Source organism: Osmerus eperlanus, chromosome 13, assembly GCF_963692335.1.
Source record: "Osmerus eperlanus chromosome 13, fOsmEpe2.1, whole genome shotgun sequence".
In the NCBI taxonomy this organism is placed as follows: domain Eukaryota; kingdom Metazoa; phylum Chordata; class Actinopteri; order Osmeriformes; family Osmeridae; genus Osmerus; species Osmerus eperlanus.
In genome coordinates this window covers 5,576,422-5,599,244 of record NC_085030.1, presented here as the reverse complement: position 1 = coordinate 5,599,244, position 22,823 = coordinate 5,576,422, and the positions used below count along the sequence as shown (strand labels likewise).

Here is a 22,823-nt window from a genome sequence, read left to right as displayed (position 1 = left end):
TACAGAGGGGATACACATTATGTCAGGCGTTTATTTCACCTATGTGTACCCGATGAGTTTAACTTAAACTCCGCTTCTGATTGCACGCGCGCTCCCGCAGCCAGGGAATGCAAATCCTGGCGGGGATAAGTGCCAACTCAGAGCATAGCAGGGGAGGGTGGGGAAGGGTATCAATAAAAACTGATACTAACGTTGGTATTGATACAATCGATACTTTAGATCGATCTGCCCACTCCTACTCCTCCATTCAGAAAACTTGACATAACTCATGATTGACACTTTCAATTTTGCTAAAGCTTTCTCCATATTTTAGCACTCTATAATTCTACTTCTACTCAATGTGCCATATGGTCTTTTCAGTGAATATGCTAAACGATTAAAATGGGTGTCTAAACAGAGACCTTTCCTTCATAGGATTCAATAAAATTGTACGTGTAATTACTGACTGTAAAGCAAATATACCCATACCATCTACAATATTTGTATGGCACTTCATATATATGTATACAAACCTTTAACTAAAGGATTACTAATTTTTTCCCTTCATTAAATTTGAAATAACGTAGAACGTTAACGTAGAAGGCCTATTTTCACCGGCACAGGCTTTCAACAGTTACACTTCTATCCTTGCATGCACCCTTTCAACCGCCCTCCCATATCAAAACAAGACATGAAAACCACTTTTTACAACAGTTTATTGATAGCAAAAGATCATTTTCACTCCTGCATCTTCTCTACGGTCTCCTCCTTGTATTTGCCCTTCTCCTTGCCATCGGCACGAGACTTGGCCTTGCGTTCCAGGATCTTCTTGCGGTCCTTGTCAAGCTTTAGCCTGGTGATCACAACCTGGAGGAGAAAACGTATTAGCTGAACATCCTCTTTCAATATTTAAGTGGAACCATTTCTCAAAGGACGGGAGCTGGCTGCATAGTCCATAATTCATAGATCTATAGTCAGAAAGGTAACGCAAGCAACAGTCATTGAAATGGACAGGTAATTATTAAATTCTCAGAAAGAAAGTCCAGAATGTATACCCATTCAAGAATCCTGTCACATCCAGTCACGGTTGTATCAACATTGTTAACAATGTCTTAACCACCCAACTTATGGTGAAAGGCAAAAGGTTCAGCTTTAATATGGAAAATCCTTTGACCATAGGAATTATTCAATTGAGATCTTTGGCAGACAAAACACCAAAAAAGCATGGCATCTCTGCTGCATAATCAGATCTACTCTTAATCCACCTATTGCTCTGCTCTACTCCCCCCCTAAAAAAATAAAATAAACAGGCTAAATGTTATTTTAACTTCAGTAAGGCTCACAACATTCAATCTACTAACTGATAGATGTTATTAGAGCAATCATCCACTCATACAATGAATGTAGAAATACAAGGGCTCCCCTAGCATCACATGATTTAGCACACTAGTTGCGAAAACAAATAACTCCATCCATTTCTCAGAGTAAACAGACTACTCTAGAAGATTTCATTGTTCACTATTGAAACCACAAGCACGCATGGGAGTTGGGGTGATCCAAGGAAACCTCACCTTGCTGGGGTGGATGCCGACATGGACTGTGGTTCCGTTGGCCTTCTCCCTCTGTACGCGCTCAATGTAGATGACGTACTTCTTCCTGTAGACCTGGACGACTTTGCCAATCTGCTGGCCTTTGTAGTGTCCACGAACCACCTGCAATACACACCCAATGCCACCAACTGTTAATCACCATGAACTACATAACTGTTACAATATTTTTTTGGACCATGTGTACACTGATCAAAGGGCTACTAGACAGTTGCTGGCCATTTAAAGTGATGCTGACAAAACAAACGTACAGTGCTCACAAATGAACTACGACTTCAGAGCTCATTACTCAGGTGTAGTGTCTGACCAAGTCTTACCTGGACCTCGTCATCTTTGCGGATGGGCATGGACCTCGCGTTATACTTCTGACGGAGCTCCTTGGAGAGGGGGGAGGACATGATCTTCCTCCGGATGTGTGAGGGGGCATTGAAGTGCCTCTTGCGGTTCTTGCGCCGCGAAGATGTCACAAATGGATTGAGCTTCATGATGGCTGTAAACACAAGTCAGTGGTCAGCAACAGTAGGTGTATGCCAAACATCTCAAATGAAAGCCTACTGTACTGGAAATCAGGGTAGATAGCCATTAGCTGATAGTCATACACGGAGAAGTACACGGATAGCTGGTTAAGACGTAATCGTTGTTTAGCCATTGCCATTTTACTGTGCCAATACACCTGCACGGGTCAAGACCGACTAACACCAGACACTACTCAGTTTGTTAACAATGCATGTCTCACATCGGTTCTCAAAAGTCATCAACTTGTTAGGGCATGTGTGTGAAGCTAACGCCGTTAGCAACCTACTACTGTACTGGCTACCCTAGCTGGGTAGCTCTTTTCTTCCCTCTTCAAAACAAGCCTTCACAGCCACAATATTTGAAACGGTACAACCCAGTACCACTGTTTCAAACACATCGAAATTGAGACACTATGTACTGTACTTGCAACCAACTAAAAATGAATACTCTGGAAGGGCTGTACGGCATGTCAATTCAACGTGAAGCTTACGCTAGCAGACCGAAGCAGAAAACTGGACATTGTATTTTGTCACGGGCAAGATCATCAGCACACAATACTGGACTTTAATTGAAGGTCATGTGTACTACTTTCTTTAATATACATAGGGGACATAAAATAACGGCCAAAATAGAGGATGGAGGTTGATTACTTTCTGACAACGTTAGCAAGAAATTCTTACCCTGCCTCGTACTCCTCAATGGCCGGCGGAAAAGAGGCTCACATAGTGCTTCCGCTCACATTAGTTCACACGCGAGTCACGCGAGAGGATGTAAAACGAGAATAAATGTGAATGTATTTTATTCTGGGTTCACACACAAAGTAGCCTACTACACAATGTGACATATTCAATAACATAAAGATTTTATTGGCTTTCAAGGTTAGTTAAATTGTCTTATTTGTCTTTTATATTTCAAAGTCATCCTTTCAATTTCCCTTTTTACACTTTTCACGAGTTGTTGTGCCTCAATGTTAATAAAGAGTTCGATAGCCTATACTTAAGGAAACATTGAAACAGGGTTGTGCACGGAAAAAAAGAACACACACACACACACACACACAATGTTTATGATGTGTGTACGCGTGAGGGAGTATTACATTTAATAATAGTGTGAGATATATATTTAATAATTATACTTCAAAATACTCATGCAAGCTGGCCTATAACCCATTGAATTACGCAACTTCTGTCAGAGACACAGTAAAATTACACGTAGTGTAATATAGGCCTAAATATACTTTGTCTGATACATAGCCTATCAGTGTCAAGAACATTTTAAGTGTGTACAAACTGGTGTTGAACTGATACACGTTTACCAATTAGTCTAATAATTATGCTTCTGTTAAGACAAGCGACCCAATGAAGCAGCCTATATAGGCGTTTTAAATCTCACGCTGAAGTAACATGGGACAGTAAACTTCACATCAGACGACACATCAGCATCCACCCCCACCAGCATATCCCCCTGCCGATCCCCTCCCTTTCCTTCCTTTCTCCAGGCTACAGTCTGATTTCAGCGTTCCCCTTCGTGGCCGCACCACTCTGGAAATGAACCTGGACCGAACCGAACCTACGGCAACTGAAACGAACGAAGGAGCGTTGTCGCGGTGCGCTCCCCTCGCTCCCCGACACACAGTTTACGGACTATGCTCGCACTATGCGAAGTGATGCTGTCATAGCCCCTTGAGCACGGGGAGCTGTTCTCACCCCCGGTCTACACTCTGTCGCGGCAGTGCGGATGTGGAGTCACCACCGGAGCGTTTTGCCAGAAGAAAGAACCGGAGAAGAAGATGAAATGTTTTTCACGTTACCTCCCGTACCTCTTTCGTCCTCCGAGCACAATCCTTTCTTCCACTTGCCACACGGAAGGTAGGGTGGGACTGTGTCTAAACATGTGTTTGTGCGTGCGTGTACATTTGTGTATGTTTGTTTTACCAACTCACTGGAAATTGAATGGGTAAAACAGAGCAGTGTAATGCCATCTATGCAATCAGACTTAGCATAAACATCCTTGCCACAATATCCCAACCCTAAGTTAAGCTGAATTGTTCTGTTGCAGGGTCTGCCTGGTGAGTATTAAATGGAGTGCCTTCAGAAGCATGCCAGATCTATTCTGGATGTGGGGCACAGGGAAAGCCCTGAAGTAGACCACTCCTTAGAGTCAGGCATGTGACTGTGTGTCCACATGTGTCTGACTTACTTACTCACTTACTTTATTGTCCCCATGAGGGTGGTTCACGTCAACAAGTAGCCTTACTCATTAGAATCCAGGACAAAGAATGGTTGGTTTAGAAACATGCAGCTCACATGGTGAGTAACAGTACCAACCAGTCTCTGTGTGTGCCCTGCTTTCAGATAAACTATATGTGATAGTTAATTGCAGGGACATTCACTCACACACTCACTCACTCACTCACTCACTCACTCACTCACTCACTCACTCATTCGCTCATCAACTTAGCTTTTCGCTCCTCCTCTCTTGCTTCCCACTGTGTCAACATTTGAAAAGATTGCGGTGTCCCTTCTAAAATAGAGATAGAGCCAGACAGGGAGAGGGCAGGAGAGAGAGAGATGGAGGGAGGGAGAGAGAGAGGGAGAGATGGAGGGAGAGAGAGAGAGAATGTCACTAGGGATGTGTTGTGCTGTGTTATACAGTTGAGTGTGAAGCCCTCAGAGGCCAGTGTTTGTATAACCATCTTTTATTGGGTCATAATGTGACAGAGCCATTGCATTATTCGACCTATACCCAGCTCCCTCCCTCCCACTAACACTCCATCACTCCTCCATCCCTCCCTCCATCCTCTCTGCCCCCAAGCCTGTAGCCGAGAGAGACTGCATGTGGTCATCACAACAAGGCCCCTTCATCACCAATGTGACCTATATTTCACTAAGTGACAGACAACTGTCAGCCTTAAATCTCATGTCACATGCAGTATATTTAGTAAATACCAGGGTAATTACTTCAGGCAATGCTTTAGGATTGAGGGTGTGGGGGCGATACATTCATTTGTTCATTCACCCCCTAACTCATCCATTCAATTACACTTTTCCACACTTTCATCCAAAATCATTCATTTAAATACACTCACAACTTTACTCCTCTTGCTTGCTCGCTCGCTCACTCCCTCACTCACTCCCTCTCTCCCCACCCACCCGCTTCATATGAGCAGCGCTCATCAAGGATGATCTGGTGGAGCCTGGTTGGTCTGTACATTCATAGCAGTGATCAGGTCAGGGCAGTACATCCCTTATAGATCCCCTTCAGGATGAAGCCACAGCTGCCTCTAAAGAAGTCACAGCCTCCCTGTTCAATAACAAGCCTGGTACATATTCCACACTGAGGGCTTAAGTACAACTCAAGTCATAAAGTCTGTGAGTCAAGAGAAAAGCAATAGGCCAACGACAGGAGCTGTTGTAATGTTATTGTTATGAAAAGTCTTGTCTGTGTGTGTGTGTGTGTGTGTGTGTGTGTGTGTGTGTGTGTGTGTGTGTGTGTGTGGGTGCATGTGGGTGCGGGGAGACAAATGAATACTCTTTAAAGCTGCAAGAACATGCAAGGACACACGATGGCTCTAGATGTTTCTGTGAAGGAATGTAGAAATGTTTGACTGACAGTCCTTACCTTCCCACACACAACCAGACAGCCCAATCTCTATAACCTATCTACATTATTATGTCTCTCTCCCCTGTCTCCCTTGATGTGATATGTGACTAGGAGACAAGTTCCCAATTCCATCCACTCTGACTGAACAGCTTTGTGTTAGTGTATGTTTTATGTCCTTACCTATGGTCAGTCTGAAAGCCGTTGATCTGGACATCATGAATGTTACACTATGGGCACTATGTGTACACTATAGTAGGTCTCCAGAAAGTGTCTGTTCCCTTCCATCCACGCTGCACCCCCAGCCCTCCATCCATCCATGTCTGCCAGACAGGAGTTTTCCCCAGGGTGAAAGTGTGTGTGTGGGTCTGCATGTGTGTGTGTGTGTGTGTGCAGCAACCATGTTAGCTGAAAATGCGTTATGTAAGCCGTTTGAACAATGCCACCCAACCTGCGTGTGTGTGCTTGCGTGTGTTTGTGTGACTGTGTGTGGGTAACTGTGTTTGATTGTGTGTGTGACTATGTAATTGTTGTCTTTGTTTATCTGGGCCAGACACAAGAGAGAGAGAGAGAGAGAGAGAGAGATGTGCCAACATCTCTCGGCCTCACCTGCGGCCAGCCTCTTGGCCATTAGCCTGCATAAGTGTGTGTCTGTGTGTACGTGTGTATATTGGGGGGATGTAAGCATGTGTGTTTATCCTACCTTGTGTCAGTTTCTCTCTCATTTGTGAGCAGACAGCTCACAACTGGTCAGCTGTGCTGTGATGGATTAAGTCTTAAAGTCCCTGAAGTGTGTGTGTGTGTGTGTGTGTGTGCGACATCTGCTGTCTTGTGCCTGAGTCAGGAGAAAGCTCACTGCGTCTTCCCAAAGAAACGCCTCATCTCAAGCTGCCATCAATCAGCCCACCAGCAGAGCAGGGTCTCCTTGCTGTTGCAGTTGTGCTTGTGTAGGTTCTGAGAGTCAAAGAATGAACTTGTTTGTGCGTGTGTGTGTTTGTGTGGAGATGTGTGTGTGTTTGAGGAGAGAGAAAGAGGCTCTCTTCGCGAGTCAGAACGATGGGAATGTACCAGATCCAAAAAAGGGGGAAAAAAGTCATCTATTTTTCACCCTGCACGATAGAAAGAACACCTGAGGGTTTGTGGGTGTTTTCCCCTGATCTCGGTCTTTTTTCCACCGTGTTTTGACAGAGCATGACACTTTCTTGGAATCACTGCATCTAGAGAGGGACAGGTGCAAGAAGAAGGATGTGTGGGAGTGTGTTTAGCTATCACATAGCCGTCCCACACCCTGCCATGTTGCTTTTATCCTGACAGACACCCACTTCTCATTTCAGCACACACTCCTCACTACCGCCTAGCCTTGCATGCCTCTGAAGCCAAACACCTCCACACACACACACACACACACACACACACACACACACACACACACACACACTCACGCACGCACACACACACACACACACACACACAGATCGAAGGCCGAGATAGTTTTATTTTTAGTGACCGATACATTAGACACACAGAGAACAATCCCTCTACTTTCCTCCCCTATTATACAGTAACAAGATAGAATTACAGTCAGCATGTAGAGAGGAAGCTTCCTTCATTCATCATGTCTAACTGTTTGACATCTTCCCACAGATCAACATGGTGCTCTCCACAGTCCTCACCGCCACACTGAGAGAGCCCCCTCCAGTCAGGCAGCAGGTGTTTCCCTCTCTCCTGCTTTGTGGAGATGGTGTCAGACCGGAGCCGAGGTGCTATTGAGTGGTGGTCCCTGGTGGGACTGGGAGCACAGACAAAAGGCTCCTTATCGAGCTGGGCCGCAGACTGGGCCAGCGCAGACAGACAGGCAGCACGCAGATAGACAGACAGACAGACAGGCAGAAAGGCAGACTGACAGGCAGAAAGGGTATCGAGAGTAGAGAGAGACAGACCGAGACAAAGAAAGAGAGAGCGAAAGAGAGAGAAAGCAGGAAATAAATGGTTGCCGCTGCCCTTTGCGCTCCACTTTGTTCATTTCTTATTTCTAATTGGGTGAGAAGACACCCAGAAGTAGATGCTACGATACCCTTAATAGATTTAGATTAAAGGGCAAACTAAGAATAACAATCCCGAGATCTAGGCTCCATTATTTGAGCCATGAATCAATCGAGATACCGACCGGAGAGCAACGCCTAGAAAGAGAAAGGAACAGAGAGGAACAGAGAAAGAGGTAGAGAGAGACAGAGAGATGCGGAAAGGGGCGAAGAGAGAACGAGAGACATGCGGGAGACGTCAGGCCCCAGCTGTGTTTGGGTCCTCTGGGGCCCTCCAGTCTAGCTCCCTCCACGGCCCTCCAGGGTCCAGTGTTCTGTTCTGTTATTGGACGAGGTTAGGAGCGGTGTACGACCTGATATCACAGGGACAGCCAGGCAAGGACACATGATGTCACCCCCCCCCCCCCCCCCCACCCCTGCTGAACCAGAAGAGGTGGGCTAAACGAGACCGTGTCTCTTCAATGAGCCGCCCTGGCGTGAAGGTGCGGAACGCACACAAATACACATGTACACGCACACACAATTACATACACACGGACGCACACACACACACATTTAGGTGGAGATATAGAGCAAGACTAGAGCAGAGAGATAAAGATGTCTTGTGCTCCAGGGACTACAGGCTCTCCTGGTGATTTAGTGAGCCCAGTGCAGGTGCCTGAGCAGGGCTCACTTTCATCCTCCGGCCTGGTGACTAACCCTCCCCCTGGGAGACAAGGCTGCCCTCTGATTAGATCTAGCTTTATGTTGCTTTTTATAGTTCTGGAAAACTGCTCGAATGTCCTTCTGTGAAATCGTGGGCTTGTGCCGAGTCATCACAGTTCTGTGTGAACGGTGCAGCTTATATCAGCTGGATGTGACAATGTGACGAGAGGGTTTCAGCCCGGCCCGTTGGCGCTCCTTAGATAGCTGGTAATTCATCTGTCCTCTTGTAGGTTTATGGGGTTTGTGTCATTCTGTCGAGTCATGAGTTTCAGCACCACGGACAGAGCACACCTCGGCTCTCTCTCTCTCTCTTTCTCTGTCTTGCTCTATAGCCCTTGCTCTTTCTCTATGTCTCTCTCTTGCTCTCTCTCTCTCTATCTGCACAAATGACTGGTTTGAGCCAGAGTCTAATAAAAGATTGTACTGTTCGAATGGGCGATGTGATGTCACATTCACACGAGTGAGGTTGTGAGACAGCAGCTGTATGAATGAATAATGTATTCTATAAAGTTACTGCAAATAGGACTATGGTACATACAGTACCAGCCATACACACACTCATGCACACACACACACACGCACACACACACACTGCAAAGGCAGTAACAGATGACTCTATGATGAGTCATCCTCACACTCGCTCGAGTTTCCCTCCGCCCATGCTGTCTTTACTGATATGATACTTCACTTCCTGAGGTATTTTAATAAAGTATCACCGGATTGGATATCTGGCTGAGCACCTGTGCCTGTAAAGCATCCTACTGGATTCCTATGCTCCTGTTACGAGTGTATCTGATGAGTTATCAAACCTTCTTGGACCCTGTGGCTCCTACCAACCAAGACCACGTTTTACATGAATCCACACCTTAGGCCATCATTGTTTTCCTGGTTAATTCTCCACCTGTGGGAATGAGTGGGATTAGGCAGAGGTGACTGGTGGTTGCAGGCCCACTGATAATGACTCTGCAAATGGGTTTACAGACAATCTGTACATAGTCACAGATTATTAGATTAATTTAAGACTTAAAATACAAATGTGTCATGTGTCATATGTGACATATGTCAACATACTGCCCAATGACAGAGATCAAGGTTCTCACAGAATATCTTAAAGTTTAAGACTCTGAAAATACAAATATCTCCCGTTTAAATATTCAATTAATAAGTGAAATAGAGTGTGGTACCATCCCATCCAGGTCTGTTTCAGTGAGCTGCTGGGCTTTCAAGAGGCTTGAAAGGCGGGAGGAAGGGGGGAGGAGAGACGGATGAGAGTGCAGATTTGGTGAAAGAAAGGAGAGATCTTTCCGGCGGTTGCTACTGAATGTGAGATGAGACCTGGCTACAGCACACTGTTCTGTCTGTTTCCCCACCAAGCTGGCTTTCAGACCCAGCTTCCCCTCTCTCTCTCTCTCTCTCTCTCTCTCTCTCTCTCTCTCTCTCTCTCTCTCTCTCTCTCTCTCTCTCTCTCCCTCCCTCCCTCCCTCTCTCTCTCTCTCTCTCTCTCTCTCTCTCTCTCTCTCTCTCTCTCTCTCTCTCTCTCTCTCTCTCTCTCCCTCCCTCCCTCCCTCCCTCCCTCCCTCTCTCTCTCTCTCTCTCTCTCTCTCTCTCTCTCTCTCTCTCTCTCTCTCTCTCTCTCTCTCTCTCTCCCCCCTCCCTCTGTCTCCCTATATTTTCTCTGTCTCTCTTTCCCGTCTTGGAACCTTCCGGTACTGGGTAGGGGGGAGAGGCTTGGTTTTGCAGGGTTGTCATAGTGATAGTGCGTGTTCTGATGTCATTAGTATTGACGGTGTGCAGAGTGCTGGCTTTATTGGGCCAAGCTATCCTGGCACATAAGCTGTTTACGACAACTCTAGACCCATTCATTGCAAGTGTGTGTGTGTGTGTTTGTGTATGAGCTTTGGTGTGCTTTAGTGTTTGTGCATATGTGATCGTGTGCATGTTTGTTTGCTGTTGTGTCTGTGTACTGCTAAGGTACCTTATGAAGACACCTCCCCCTCTAAGGCCACAGAAGCATGTCTGTGGAGCTCCCAGTCCATAGCTCATCTGACAGCTTCACTGACTGTTCTGAGAAATGTATGCCCCTCAGCATCCATGTCTATGAGTCCCACAAGGTGTCTGTGTGGTGTGTGTGTGTGTGAGAGAGAGAGAGAGAGAGAGAGAGAGGGAGAGTAAGAGAGAGAGAGAGAGAGAGAGAGAGAGAGAGAGAGAGAGAGAGAGAGAGAGAGAGAGAGAGAGAGAGAGAGAGAGAGAGAGAGAGAGAGAGAGAGAGAGAGAGAGAGAGAGAGAGAGAAGCAGTGCCTTTCTGGTGGAGTGGAGTGGCATTCTCGTGACTGTGTTGGGCCTCTGGTGGGTTACAGCCAGGGTTTTCAGAACCGAGAATCAGTCAGGCTGCCGCTTGTCTGGGGGGCCTCTATTGATCCAGTATGGATGTGGAATCAATGGAGCTGTCAGACCCAGAGAAAACCAGTCACAGATGATCCATGGAACTGGCTTGCACGTGCGCACATACACACGTGCACACACACTTATGCACATGCGCGCACACTTGTACACAAATACACACAACATGCAAGCACACTTGCACACACAAACACAGTACTGGACAGCACACTCCTACCAGTAAATTCTTGTTTGTGCAGGTAGCACAAACAGGGAGTAGATGCACGTACACAGACACACACAATCCAATTCATCTCAACATGTAATAATCCATTTTTACCAGATGGTGGTGCTGTAGGATAAGCAGTGTCTTTGGTCTACTTCTGCTGTGGGGCCATGGGCAACTAGACAGAGATGTGTTCTTCTGGATTTACATATGAGCATCTATGAGTGATGATATTTGATGTACTATTGTCCATATGTCTTTCTGTCTATGATATTTACAAATCAAATCGTAAATAACGACATAGTACTAACAGCACTAATGATGTCAACATTTCTTGTTCATTCAGGACTGTGTACTGTGTGCATTTAAAAAAGCACAGACCGCAGATATGCAGAGGTCAAAAGAGCACCGTTCTAACAGTATCTCAGTTCTTAAAGCCAAGGAACAGTACCATTTTACGGAGCAAAAGAAACATCATCACAGCTACGATATTACTGTACTGTATCATAATGGGTCCCCGACACTCCCTAAGGCTGTTTGAAATAGGCCCAGTGAACAGCTTTGCCAGGTCGATATCAGATGACCAGTCAAACTAAGCCCAGCTGAATGAGCTGGGGCTGGAACAGCCCCACTGACATGTTACTATTAGGAAGGAGCAATGAATTTATCCCTCACAGTAGTGGAAGCTTACCCATCTAAAGCCCTCTCAAAGTGTGTGTGTGTGCGTGTGTGTGTGCGTGCAAGCATGCATTTATGGAAGTGTATGTGTGGGCACGGGCAATTGCCCATTTGTGTCCAGGCAAGTGTCTCTGTGTGCAGGTGTGTAGGTGTGTATTTGTGCATGTGTGTAAGTGTGTATGTGTGCATGTCTGCATGTGTGTATGTGTGCATGTGTGCTATCAGAGTTCCTGGATGGACAGCTTGGCATCCCTGCGGCTCCCAGTGGCACAACACCTCTCTGTGATCCTGCCTGGCAGCTGCCCTGCCAAAGGGATTCTCCTGGAGATAACAGAGGGGCTGAGGCGAGGGTGTGTAACCATTTCTGTGTGTTTTGATTGTTTGTGTGTGTGTGCGTGAGGTACATAAAGACACACAAAGTGTGTGAATATATTGTATTATATATTGAGAGAGAGAGAGAGAGAGAGAGAGAGAGAGAGAGAGAGAGAGAGAGAGAGAGAGAGAGAGAGAGAGAGAGAGAGAGAGAGAGAGAGAGAGAGAGAGAGAGAGAGAGAGAGTGAGAGAGAAAGAGAAAGAGTCGGAGAGAAAGGCAGAGAGTTGAGAAGGGGATGAGGGGGTTCACACAGAGCATGTTTTCTGTCACGTGGGACTACTGAACATGATTGTATAACAGGGAAGGGACACATTCACCAATATTGGATCAACCCTAGTGTTGCACCTTTATGCAACATCTGGCATGTTTTATTGCTGAAGGCCAGTTTGTCTTTTCACACAGACTGAGACAATCACTAAAGCTGTGTGGCCACATCGTCAGTCCTATCAATCCAATCAACACTTTCAATGTGTTTTATGTACGCCAAATAGTTATTTTTTGACATTCTTTGACCCGTTTTTTACGCCTGTCCAAGCTCTACCTTCGCGATTTCTTGGTAGCTGTCCAGCGTGCTGATACCAGCCGAAAGCGCGCTCCACTGCGCAGAGAGCCGTGCGAGGTGGGGACTATGTTCGGTCAACTCCGATTCTATCGGAAGCTTGTTCTCTTCTTATATGGATTAGACAGCTCTTGTTTGTACATTCACGCGTGGCGTCTCGAAAGGTCTTGAACAAAGAACATTATATGCCTATATCCTTCATTTGCCAATGATATTCCGTGTGCATCATGAATGGAAACAAGCTGCGATTCTTGAGTAGACCATTAACCCCGTCTAAGAAGCATGTTAAATAACGCTCCAAGTGTATTAAGACGAATGTGACCACAATAATGACGTTTGAGGATCTTAATGATTCAATTATGTAGACAGCTGTTGTGCTGCATAGCAATTTCGATTCACAAGCAGTTTCCTAGCAACTAGCGTGGGTTAGAGTGCCTTTCTTTGAGTGGTACAATTGCTCTTAGCGTAGAATCACAAAGCTTCGTTTACATGGCTATGCATCAATCTGACTACGCCGAGAAACGGAGCTTCAATTTTTACTGTTCTGACACTGGCATCTGTCTATTTACAATTCAAATGTGTGTGGTGTGTGTCTCTAATGTGTGTCTGTCTGTCTGTGTGTGTGTGTGTGTGTGTGTGTGTGTGTGTGTGTGTGTGTGTGTGTGTGGGGGGGGGGGGGTTATCTGTGTGTGTGCCCTCAAGGTCAGATATAGAATCTCCATGGCCATTCAGGAGCTGGTAAGAAATAATTTAAAATCATTGGTTTCGGTCCAAGAGGGTTTGCACTAATCATTGAACATGCAATATTTCAATTAAATCTGTACCAGGGGAAGGAGAGGGGGGTAGAAACAGGGTTGGAGGAAAAGAAAAGGGGGATGGGGTGAGGGGATGTGGGGGGTAAGGGGGGCGAGGGGCAAAGGAGAGTCAGGGGAACCAGAAATGCAATCCTGTCTGTCGACGTCTAGGAGCGATTGAGCGTTTGTGTCTCATTGTGGTGTAATTGGAATGACACCAAGAGTAAAGCCCAAAGATTTAGGGACAGCCTCCAGGCTTGATTTAATACCTTCAACCAAAACTACACATCCATCTTTTTATTGCTGTCTCCATCCCTCTCTCTCTCTCTCTCACGCCCCACCCCCACTGGCCCCCACCAGCCACCTCCAGCCCTCGTCTACCCACCCTCCTCTATCCTCTTTGCGATTCCCATGGATCTCCATTCCAATCTCATTGAATATCAGCCTCAAAACGGTGACTGAATTTACAGTTTATTAACGACTATAACAATGGCGTCTCAATGGAGCAGCCATTTTCTAGTTCCCCTATACCCGTTCTCCTCCATCTCAAACAGCCATTAGACTTCTTACTCAGCCTCTGCAGTCCACTGTTTTGATTGGAAACCTATCCCTCCAGACCTGTGGTGGAGAAAGGGCAGACGGAGCAGGTTTCCCCAGGCAGGGAGGCTCTCTCCCTGGGCTTTCCTGGTGCTTAGCCCCTCCCTGACAGATGGGCAGGCCGGTCAATCCTATTACCACCCTGTGCTTTTAGATCCTCTGGGCGTATGCCAGGGTGGGGAATGGAGGGTCTTACAGGAAGCCTCCTAAGAACGGTAAAGAATCTTATGGTTGTTTGTTTGCTAACAGTTCACAGCTTGTGTACTTATAGGAGAAAGAGGGGGGAAGCATGAACGTCACCATTGAGGTTCAGTTGTGCTTCCAGTAAAAAGGAACGGAAAGTAAATATTTGTTTTTTGAATTTTGTATTATTCTTTTTCAATGGGTATGTTGCCAAACGCATCCTCATTAACTAAGTGCATACACTAGAGCGCAATAACACAATTGTCCAATAAGCAGTGGTATGGAAAGAAACATCAAATAATACAGACAGGATGCACATTTCATAGAAAATGAAATAAGAATGTTAAATACTGACTAGCAATGCACAACTTTACAATCACATTTGGATGGGTGAATATTATGTATGTCATTTGGTATACCAAAAATCTGTACAGCAGTGTCTGTATGTGTGTGTGTGTATGTCAACAGTGTAGTGGCTGTGTGTTATTTGGTATGCAGAGCGCATCCTAGCCTACCCAGCACAGGCATCCCCAGGTCAAGCAATTACCACACATCAAGGGGAGCAATTGGCCATGACTAAAATATCATGGCCATGTGATGGTTCCTATGTTGGGCTTCCTGGGCCTAATTTAACCCACTTTGTCCACACGATTGAGGAGGAATGAGAACATGCTCTGGGGTTCTGCTCTCCCATGTGGTGGCTGTCAGGCTGCCACGGTGGAGCTGGGCTGCAGACAGGCGTGTCGCACAGAGGGTGCTTGACGTGGGCCTGATCCTGGTGTTCAATAAGAGAGGGGAGAGAGGGGAAAGAGGGATGGTGGGTTGAAAGAGGGAGGGCTGGGGAGAGAGGGAGGGTCGGAGAGAGAGGGAGGGAAGGCTGGGGAGAGTGGGGAGAGAGGGAGAGAGGGAGGGCTGGAGAACGCCGGCAGAAAGGCCGGGCTGGGGAAAGAGGGAGGGCTGGGGAGAGAGGGAGGGCTGGGGAGAGAGGGAGGGCTGGGGAAAGAGGGAGGGCTGGGGAGAGAGGGAGGGCTGGGGAGAGAGGGAGGGCTGGGGAGAGAGGGAGGGCTGGGGAGAGAGGGAGGGCTGGTCAAAGAGGGAGGGCTGGGGAGAGAGGGAGGGCTGGGGAGAGAGGGAGGGCTGGGGAGAGAGGGAGGGCTGGGGAGAGAGGGAGGGCTGGGGAGAGAGGGAGGGCTGGGTAGAGAGGGAGGGTTGGGGAGAGAGGGAGGGTTGGGGAGAGAGGGAGGGCTGGGAAGATGAAGAAGAAGGTGAGTAGGGAAAGATACAGGAGGCCAGGGAAAGGAGAGATGACAACGCTAGACAGAAAAAAGAGAGCTATTGGGGGCTGGATTTAAAAGCCGGAGAGAGAGATAGAGGATGGAGAGAAGTTGAGAGAGCGGGGATGGGGTAGCATGATATCATTATAGCATGAGCATTGATCTCAGGCTTTGACTGTTGGCACCTTTTTCCATGCACACTCATTATACAGTCAGATGTACTGACTGTCTTTTCTGTCACTTCCAACCTTCTCTGCCGCCCCCCCCCCCTCTCTCTCTCTCTCTCTCTCTCTCTCTCTCTCTCTCTCTCTCTCTCTCTCTCTCTCTCTCTCTCTCTCTCTCTCTCTCTCTCTCTCTCTCTCTCTCTCTCACACACACACACACACACACACACAAACATTGTCTCACAATAATACACACAGATAAACACATAGAAACGTGCAGCTATAGCAAGACAAAGAAAGAAAAATATGCCCTGAGCTTCATTTCCAAAACACAAAACTGAAACCTCCAATCGCATGGCTTCCCTCCGCTGGCTGTGCTAATTCTATTGTTTCGGGGGGGGTTCTCATTTATTTCAGTTTAATCCTATCCCCATAATTCAACTGTGACCCCTGTTGAAGTCTTTTTTTGGAGAGCAGCATCCCCGAACACAACCGCTCCCCTTGTCTGGCGACTCACTGTTTAAATAACGATAAAGACAACGACTCAGTGAGCAGCGTCGCTGTGCGCTCGGACGCGTCTGAAAAAGGTCAAGGCTGGAAGGTTTGTTCCTCCGCAGATTTCATTACAAGAGCCGAGGACTGCGAACATCGAAACCCTCCGAACACGAGACCTCCCCAACGCTCCAGCACCCGGCGTGGTTATTATAGTACCATGCATGGATAATGCCCTCTAATGTGTTCACAAGGAGGCGGGTGGGTGATGGGGTGTAAAATGGGTCCCTGTGTTGGAAGGCCCGGTGAAGGGGCCTTGTTTTTGCTGCGCGCATCCTCCCATTCATCCGCCCCCACCCCTTTATAGCCCCCGTCACAGCCAGATCCCCATTAGCACTGGAGCAGGGGATTGGCATGCATGTGCAAATGGGTTTGTGGATTAGATGTGTGTAATGCATTTAGGATGGGGGGGGGGGGATGGATCTCTTTATTTATGATCTCGGTCTGGGGACTGGAGAAAGACACTAAGGTTTGATTATAGTTTTTGAGCGCTTAAAACCTATTGCACGGATATGTGTCAGTTTGTAGGTGTGTGTGTGGAAAGGTACACTTTCTCTTATATGCGCACACACATGGCCTGTACACTCAAACACACATCTACAGTCCCACACGCAAGGACACACACACACACGTATTTGGGATTACCAGTGTACTGTATCAGAGGAAGTCCCACAGTGTCCGTTATTAAACCCAGGGTGGAAATGGGATCTTTCCAGAATGACGTGCCGACGGCAGCTCGTCTGATCTAATTAATCAGTGTCTGGCAGCTCTTCTGCCCCTTCTCTCTTGCTTCCTTGTCTTTCACTCTGTCTCTCTTCCCCCTCTCTCTATCTCAGTATCATCTCATCCAAACTCACATGGTCCTTCCGCCTCCCTCCTCCAGCCTCTCTCACCCATGCTCAGTTGTTGGAAACAAAGTATGTCAAACTAGGCCTAATGGATCTTTGTAACTGTTTCAAGTCTTCTCTCATCCTGCCTTCTCATCCACTGCAGGACAAACCTCCTCGTGTGTTAGTGTATAGCTTGAGTTAGCAAGCAGTAAATTAAAGGTGTAGGCCTATATTTCGGAATAATATCAATTATCCCCTTATGTACTCCTCCATGGCAATCGTTTACAAGACTTGTAGGTGGCCGTGCCGACCTGGTTCTACCACATGTCTAGCTTGGTTTAAAATACACCTTTATGTCATACTCAGCTGACCATTAGGGCTCTAGGGTGGCTCTAGCCCCAAATCAAGGGCAGTTTAACGGATCTACCCTGTAATTTTTAAAGAACCAGCCTGCCATCGTCTGTTTATGGGAGGTGCCCCTGAGCTTCTGAGCAAGAAGCGCGGAAATTGGTCCATTGGCGCTGCGGTGAGTCAGCTGTTAACGGTGCTTGCCACTGAAGTCAGAAGCCGGCTAGTGCAGAGGAAAGGAGATACTTTGCCAGAGCGAAAGACAGCAGAAGTCGATGTGCCATTCTGCCAACGCACCGAGCCGCGAGGAGTGGCATGGAAAAACTGGATTGATCGAAGCAGGCTTGTTGACGCATAATCCCGCCCCGCGCTGTTCACTTCGGGAGGGGGAAATCCAGTTTGCCTGAACTCAAATCCTCCGAAAGAGATTTAGCGAGGTCTGCTTGCTCGCACTCTCAGTTGCATACCGGTACCCTGCTCAGAGTTCTTCGTTTGGATTGCATTCGTTGACCGTCTGGATGTCAGTCGTAACTGTCGGCCTATTTTGATGTTGGGATTTTTTTGCGTCTCTCAACCACAAAATAAACAAGTAATTTCGTATACATTTGTTATATCGTTATAGACATTACAGGCTATAGCAACACTAGTGAAATCAGCGCTGTCATTGCGTAGCCTAAGTGTAGCCTGTTTGATGCGCGGTGAGGTGCGGACAAGACCTGCCAATATAAACATTTGATCATTCTGTTGAATCTACCGGAGAATTGGAGACATGACAAACCCCCCGCTGGTCTCGCAGCCCGCCTGCTGACGGTAACGGGCATGATGGAAGTAGGTCTATCGGTCTCAGGATCCCGAACTAACCGATTTATCAATGGAGGAGGAGAGTGACGCCCGGAAAATCAACAACAGCTTTCTACGCGACCATAACTATGCAACCGAAGGTATTTCACGTTAAATATTATTTTTGCTGCACATTTAGGACAGGTCCACGTCAAGGAAGAGAAGCGGCAGTTCAAGCTTGGTGATTGATCCCAAAAATACTTGACGACTGATCATTATGGTAATTGTAGGCATCATAGCTCATCAAGTTATTTAGGTGGATCAGTTAGGATTTAGGGGAGGGGAGATTTAAAATATAATCTCAGCAAATGGATAAAGTAGCCTTGGCTACACCCAGATCAATTTTGCTTTACTAAAATGGGCTGTTGATTCAATTTAAGAAAATAATCAGCAAATATGACGGTTTTTCATCCCATCCCATTATATTGCCTGAACCCAGTAGTACCTATAGAGATGAGTAGAATTCCAAGGACATAGGGGAGATTAAACGTTGCAATGAAACCTGAGACAGCCTTGTGTCAGCATCAGAACCAGCCACAGCAAGGCCTCTCTGTCTCTTTCGCTTTCTCTATTTATTTATTTATTATATTTATATCTATCAGTCTACCTCTACAGTATTTCTCCTTTATTTCTTTCTTTCTTTCCATCTCCCTCCCTCTCTCTCTCTTGCTCACACACTCACACGTACGCACTCGCACGCAAGCACACACACACACACACACACACACACACACACACACACACACACACACACACACACACACACACACACACACACACTTCTAAAGATTCTATAGCCAGGGAAGAAAGGAGAGCCAGCAGGCCTGGCTCCTGCAGGTTTTAAGGGCCATTAAGACATTCTGATCCGGCTTGATTGGATATCCAGGAGCAGGACTCACAGGATGTGTGTCGTCCTGCCAGAGCTCCCTCATTAGCCCACATGTACTGGGTTGGATGTTCAGTGTATATGCTAACCCGCTCTCCTACTAGCCTGGCTTTCATCAGATCATTGATCTGCATCAGGATTTACAGATATCATTAAGCCTGTCGTTAGACCGTTTCTCATTAGGATGTTCATCCCCCGTCACTGATCATGTCCATTGATTAAGCCTGCTGGCTGGGCCCGCATTCTGCCCCATTGACCACTGGAACGGGTCCACCAGGAACATGAATACATTTTATGAGGGCTCTCTGAAAGCTTTCTTTGCTATTTAAATGTCCCCATGAAGCTGTTCTTCTACGAGATCAGTTCATCCACATGTGTGGGTGAGGTGTACCCGGTCAGTACTTCTATAGAGCGTTCACCAGAGGGGAGCATCATCAGGTTGTGGGTTCGGCAGTGGTGCTCTGTCACCCAGAGGGATGGATGGCTTCTTTTGGTGGAGACGTTCCAAACAGCACGGTTAGAAGTTGCTAGGAAGGGTCTTTGAGAGCCCTTTTCTGTTTCTGCGGCGACGTCTAGAGCTCTCTATTGTTGGATGTTTGCAGTGTTGGGTTCAAGGGGAGGTGGGTGTAGGGGGGGGGGGGGTTGGAGTGAAGATGCAGGACAGTTGGAAGGTGGTTAGAGGACCGCAAGGTGGATCAATGTCACCCATCCCTACATCAGAACCTCCCAGAGAGAGTCCAGATCGGATTTCAGGGGCCACTGCAGGACTAGAGGACAGGGCGAAAACCAGAGAGGCAAAGTGTGTGTTTGTGTGTGTGCGTGTGTGTGTGTGTGGTTTCTAAGTGTCTGCACAACGCACATGGATCCGACAGAGAGAGGCTGAGTCAGAGAGAGAAAGACAGAGAGAGGCGATCGGTGAGAGAAAGGGGAGGACGAGAGGCTGTAAATTAGAGGTCCTCTCTGCTGATGAGGACAGTCTGGGCCAGGGCCCAGCTGGGAAGCCCATGTAGGAGTGTCTGCATCTTTGTGTTCTTTACGGCTCTGATTTACGGCCGATTGTCACGCCTCGTATATCAGCGATGTGTGTGTCCACTCTGCTCCTGGCTGCAGGCCTGAGAGTGTGAGTGGGTCGGCAGCAGGGATCAGACCAGCGCTGTCTGGGTCTGTCCTCCAGCCCCGTAAATCCCCCTGATGATGAGACAGAAACACAAGAGCTCTTGTGCAGAGATGTAGATGGGACCGCACCTACTCAGACACACACGCACGCACGAGCAAGCAAGTTTGGACACGCACTCATGCATACACCCACCCACGCACACACACACACACACACCCACACATACACCCACATACACACACATTCACACACCCACAACCCCCCCGCCCAAACATACACCTACACACACACACACAGGCCCCCCCCCCAGACACACACACACACAGACACACACACAGACACACACACAGACACACACTCAGACACACACAGACACACACACAGGCCCCCAGTTGAACAGGAAGGTGTTGGGGAGTTCCCTCAGGCATTGGTTACACTGAGCAGAAGGACATTTTCCGATGTCCCATTTTAATGATGTCACACATTCACCTTTGACCGTGGCTATGCACCAATCCCATGGCCCAGTGGGTTTGTGGGTGTGGCGCGTGTGTATCGAGCCTGTTACATACAAGACCACGGGTGTGAGGCTACTGGGTGTATTGGCCGACACATGTTCGCAATCCCAAATGGAGCTGTAAATGGCAGACAGAGAGAGAGTTTTGAAATGGAGAGATCCTTGTCTGGAGAAAATACGAATTCTCGCTGATTTGCATACAACAGCGTTCTGCAGATGACACGTTGCTAATGGCGATAGAATGAATTGCCCTGCTGTGTGTGCGCGGGAGGGGCCGGGTGGTCTGTGCGTGTGTGTGTAAGTGGGGGTAGGGCTTGGTGTGTGTGCTGTCTACATCTGCATTTGTGCTGTGTACGGTTAATGGTGTGTTACACTGTCCCCCCCCTACAAAGATTCATCACCAGATGTTTTAGATGTTCTAGAAAGCCCACTGTGAACCGCCAAGTGCATCTTCGAATGGATGCGCTCCTCCCATGGAGAACAGCAAGGTTTGGGAACATCTCCGAGGGCTTTCGCCCTGTGAGCCAGCCCTAATGGCGGGTGTAGCATTGATTTATGGTCCCTTACAATTTAGCCAGCGGAACAATGACCCCTGATCTATTGGTGTGACATGTCACCCTTTCCACCCGCTATCCCTCTCCTCTTTCATCGTTCTTTCTCTCTCTCTCTCCCTGCCTCTCTCTCTAACTCTCTCTCCCTCCCCCACCTCTCTCTGTTTCTTTCTTTAGTTTCTCCCTCTCTATTCCATCTTTTTTTCCCCCCCCGTTTCTCTGTCTCTCTCTGTCTCTTCTCTGTGATGTGTACTGTTGTTAGTGAGCTGCTGAATACTGATGCATGCTCGTAGCAGATGACTTTCAGCCTGTGCTACTGGTGCTGATGAGAGACAAGACTGTGGAGCCAAGGCAAACGGCCCCCGGGCCACATTTTAGCATCCCATCATGAAAGACCGAGTCCCCCTCCTAACCCCCCCCCCCCCCCCCCCCCCCAGCTCCATTCATTATTCACTAGGAAACACTCAAAATGTTGGGCCTCGCCTCGAAATATCGCAAAACATCGGGAAAGGGGGGGGGGGGGGGTGTTTGCGTGTACTTTTGTGTGTGTGTGTTGGTAGGCGTGTGTGGCGTGTGTGAGATGTTCGCTGCAAGCTGCGAGGTTCCGACAAGTCACAGTCCTTCCTCACCAGCTGCTTTCCGCTCCTGATTAGCTGCAGTGAAATGAAACATTAATGAGAATTTATGAAAGAAGGCGATGGCTAATTCCACTGTAGCAAAATGCTGAAGCGTGAAATTCCTCAAACGTGAAGGGTCCCCACATAACTCTCTGTTTTCACCATAGCTTTGTAGTCTTATGGTGATGAATGTGTGCGTTTAACATAATGTGTGTGCTACTACCTTTTTGCTAGCCTGGAGGCTAGCGGTGGTTGACCTTCTTGCACCCCGTAATGGGAGACCTTTGTGCGGTCGTGTTCTGTTGGAGAGGGATGGGGGTGGGGGGGCCAGGCAGGTAGAGAATGTTAGGCTTTGTGATGGGAAGGTCACTGCTCCACGCAGTCAGAGTTCTGTACATGCAGTGCAGTACAGACAGAAGACACCTTGGCTTAGAATCACTGTAACCTTTATACAATGGACTTTGTTTATGGAAGGGATTGGACAGGATGAAGTGCTCAGAGAGAAAGAGAGAGTGAGAGGGAGGCAGAGAGACATAGGCTTTGTGTCCCTTACTACAGTCAGTTGAGCTCTTTTGTATCTTCTTATTTTCTGAGCCTCTCTCTCTTTCTTTCTCTCTCTCTCTCTCTCTCTCTCTCTGTGTCTCTCTCTCTCTCTCTCTCTCTCTCTCTCTCTCTCTCTCTCTCTCTCTCTCTCTCTCTCTCTCTCTCTCCCTTTCTCTGTGTCATCTCCTCCCCTGTCTCTATCTAATGTTTTGTCTATGGTTCAATTCGGATTAGTGATGTGTTAATGAAGTGAGAGATGTGGAGCAGTATAACATGTCTAGCCCATCTCACCCTCAGTCCCTGGATAGTGACACACTTCACACACACACCACACACACACCACACATAC

At 47.4% G+C, this 22,823-nt stretch overlaps 2 protein-coding genes across 3 annotated transcripts in view; one reads left to right on the top strand and one right to left on the bottom strand.

Annotated features, from left to right (window-relative positions):
* Window positions 1–678: 678 nt before the first annotated feature.
* On the bottom strand, window positions 679–2,905 carry rpl26 (ribosomal protein L26). Its single transcript, XM_062477126.1, has 4 exons — window positions 2,783–2,905; window positions 1,904–2,076; window positions 1,551–1,691; window positions 679–846 (listed from the first exon to the last, which is right to left on the bottom strand). Exons 2-4 carry the CDS (start codon window positions 2,069–2,071, stop codon window positions 718–720), a joined length of 438 nt encoding a protein of 145 aa, XP_062333110.1. The 5' UTR covers window positions 2,072–2,076; window positions 2,783–2,905; the 3' UTR covers window positions 679–717.
* Window positions 2,906–3,628: 723 nt separating this feature from the next.
* The window catches only part of ppp2r2ba (protein phosphatase 2, regulatory subunit B, beta a), a 34,352-nt gene continuing 15,157 nt past the window's right edge, over window positions 3,629–22,823 (top strand). Inside the window, exon 1 of one of the 2 annotated variants that reach the window (XM_062477113.1) lies at window positions 3,629–3,970. In XM_062477113.1, the coding sequence (XP_062333097.1) occupies window positions 3,892–3,970 (79 nt within the window). In that variant the 5' untranslated portion in view covers window positions 3,629–3,891. Of the gene's footprint in view, window positions 3,971–17,594; window positions 18,348–22,823 lie in introns of those variants that run through there. The other variant, XM_062477114.1, reaches the window with a different exon arrangement.

Bases quoted from the DNA above. Each gene is read 5' to 3' on its own strand.
- rpl26 (XM_062477126.1), bottom strand. From the start codon at position 2,071: ATGAAGCTCAATCCATTTGTGACATCTTCGCGGCGCAAGAACCGCAAG. The intron at 1,692-1,903 runs GTAAGACTTGGT...TGTGTATTGCAG, and splicing joins GCAAAGATGACGAGGTCCAG to GTGGTTCGTGGACACTACAA. The intron at 847-1,550 runs GTGAGGTTTCCT...TTTCTCCTCCAG, and splicing joins TCGGCATCCACCCCAGCAAG to GTTGTGATCACCAGGCTAAA.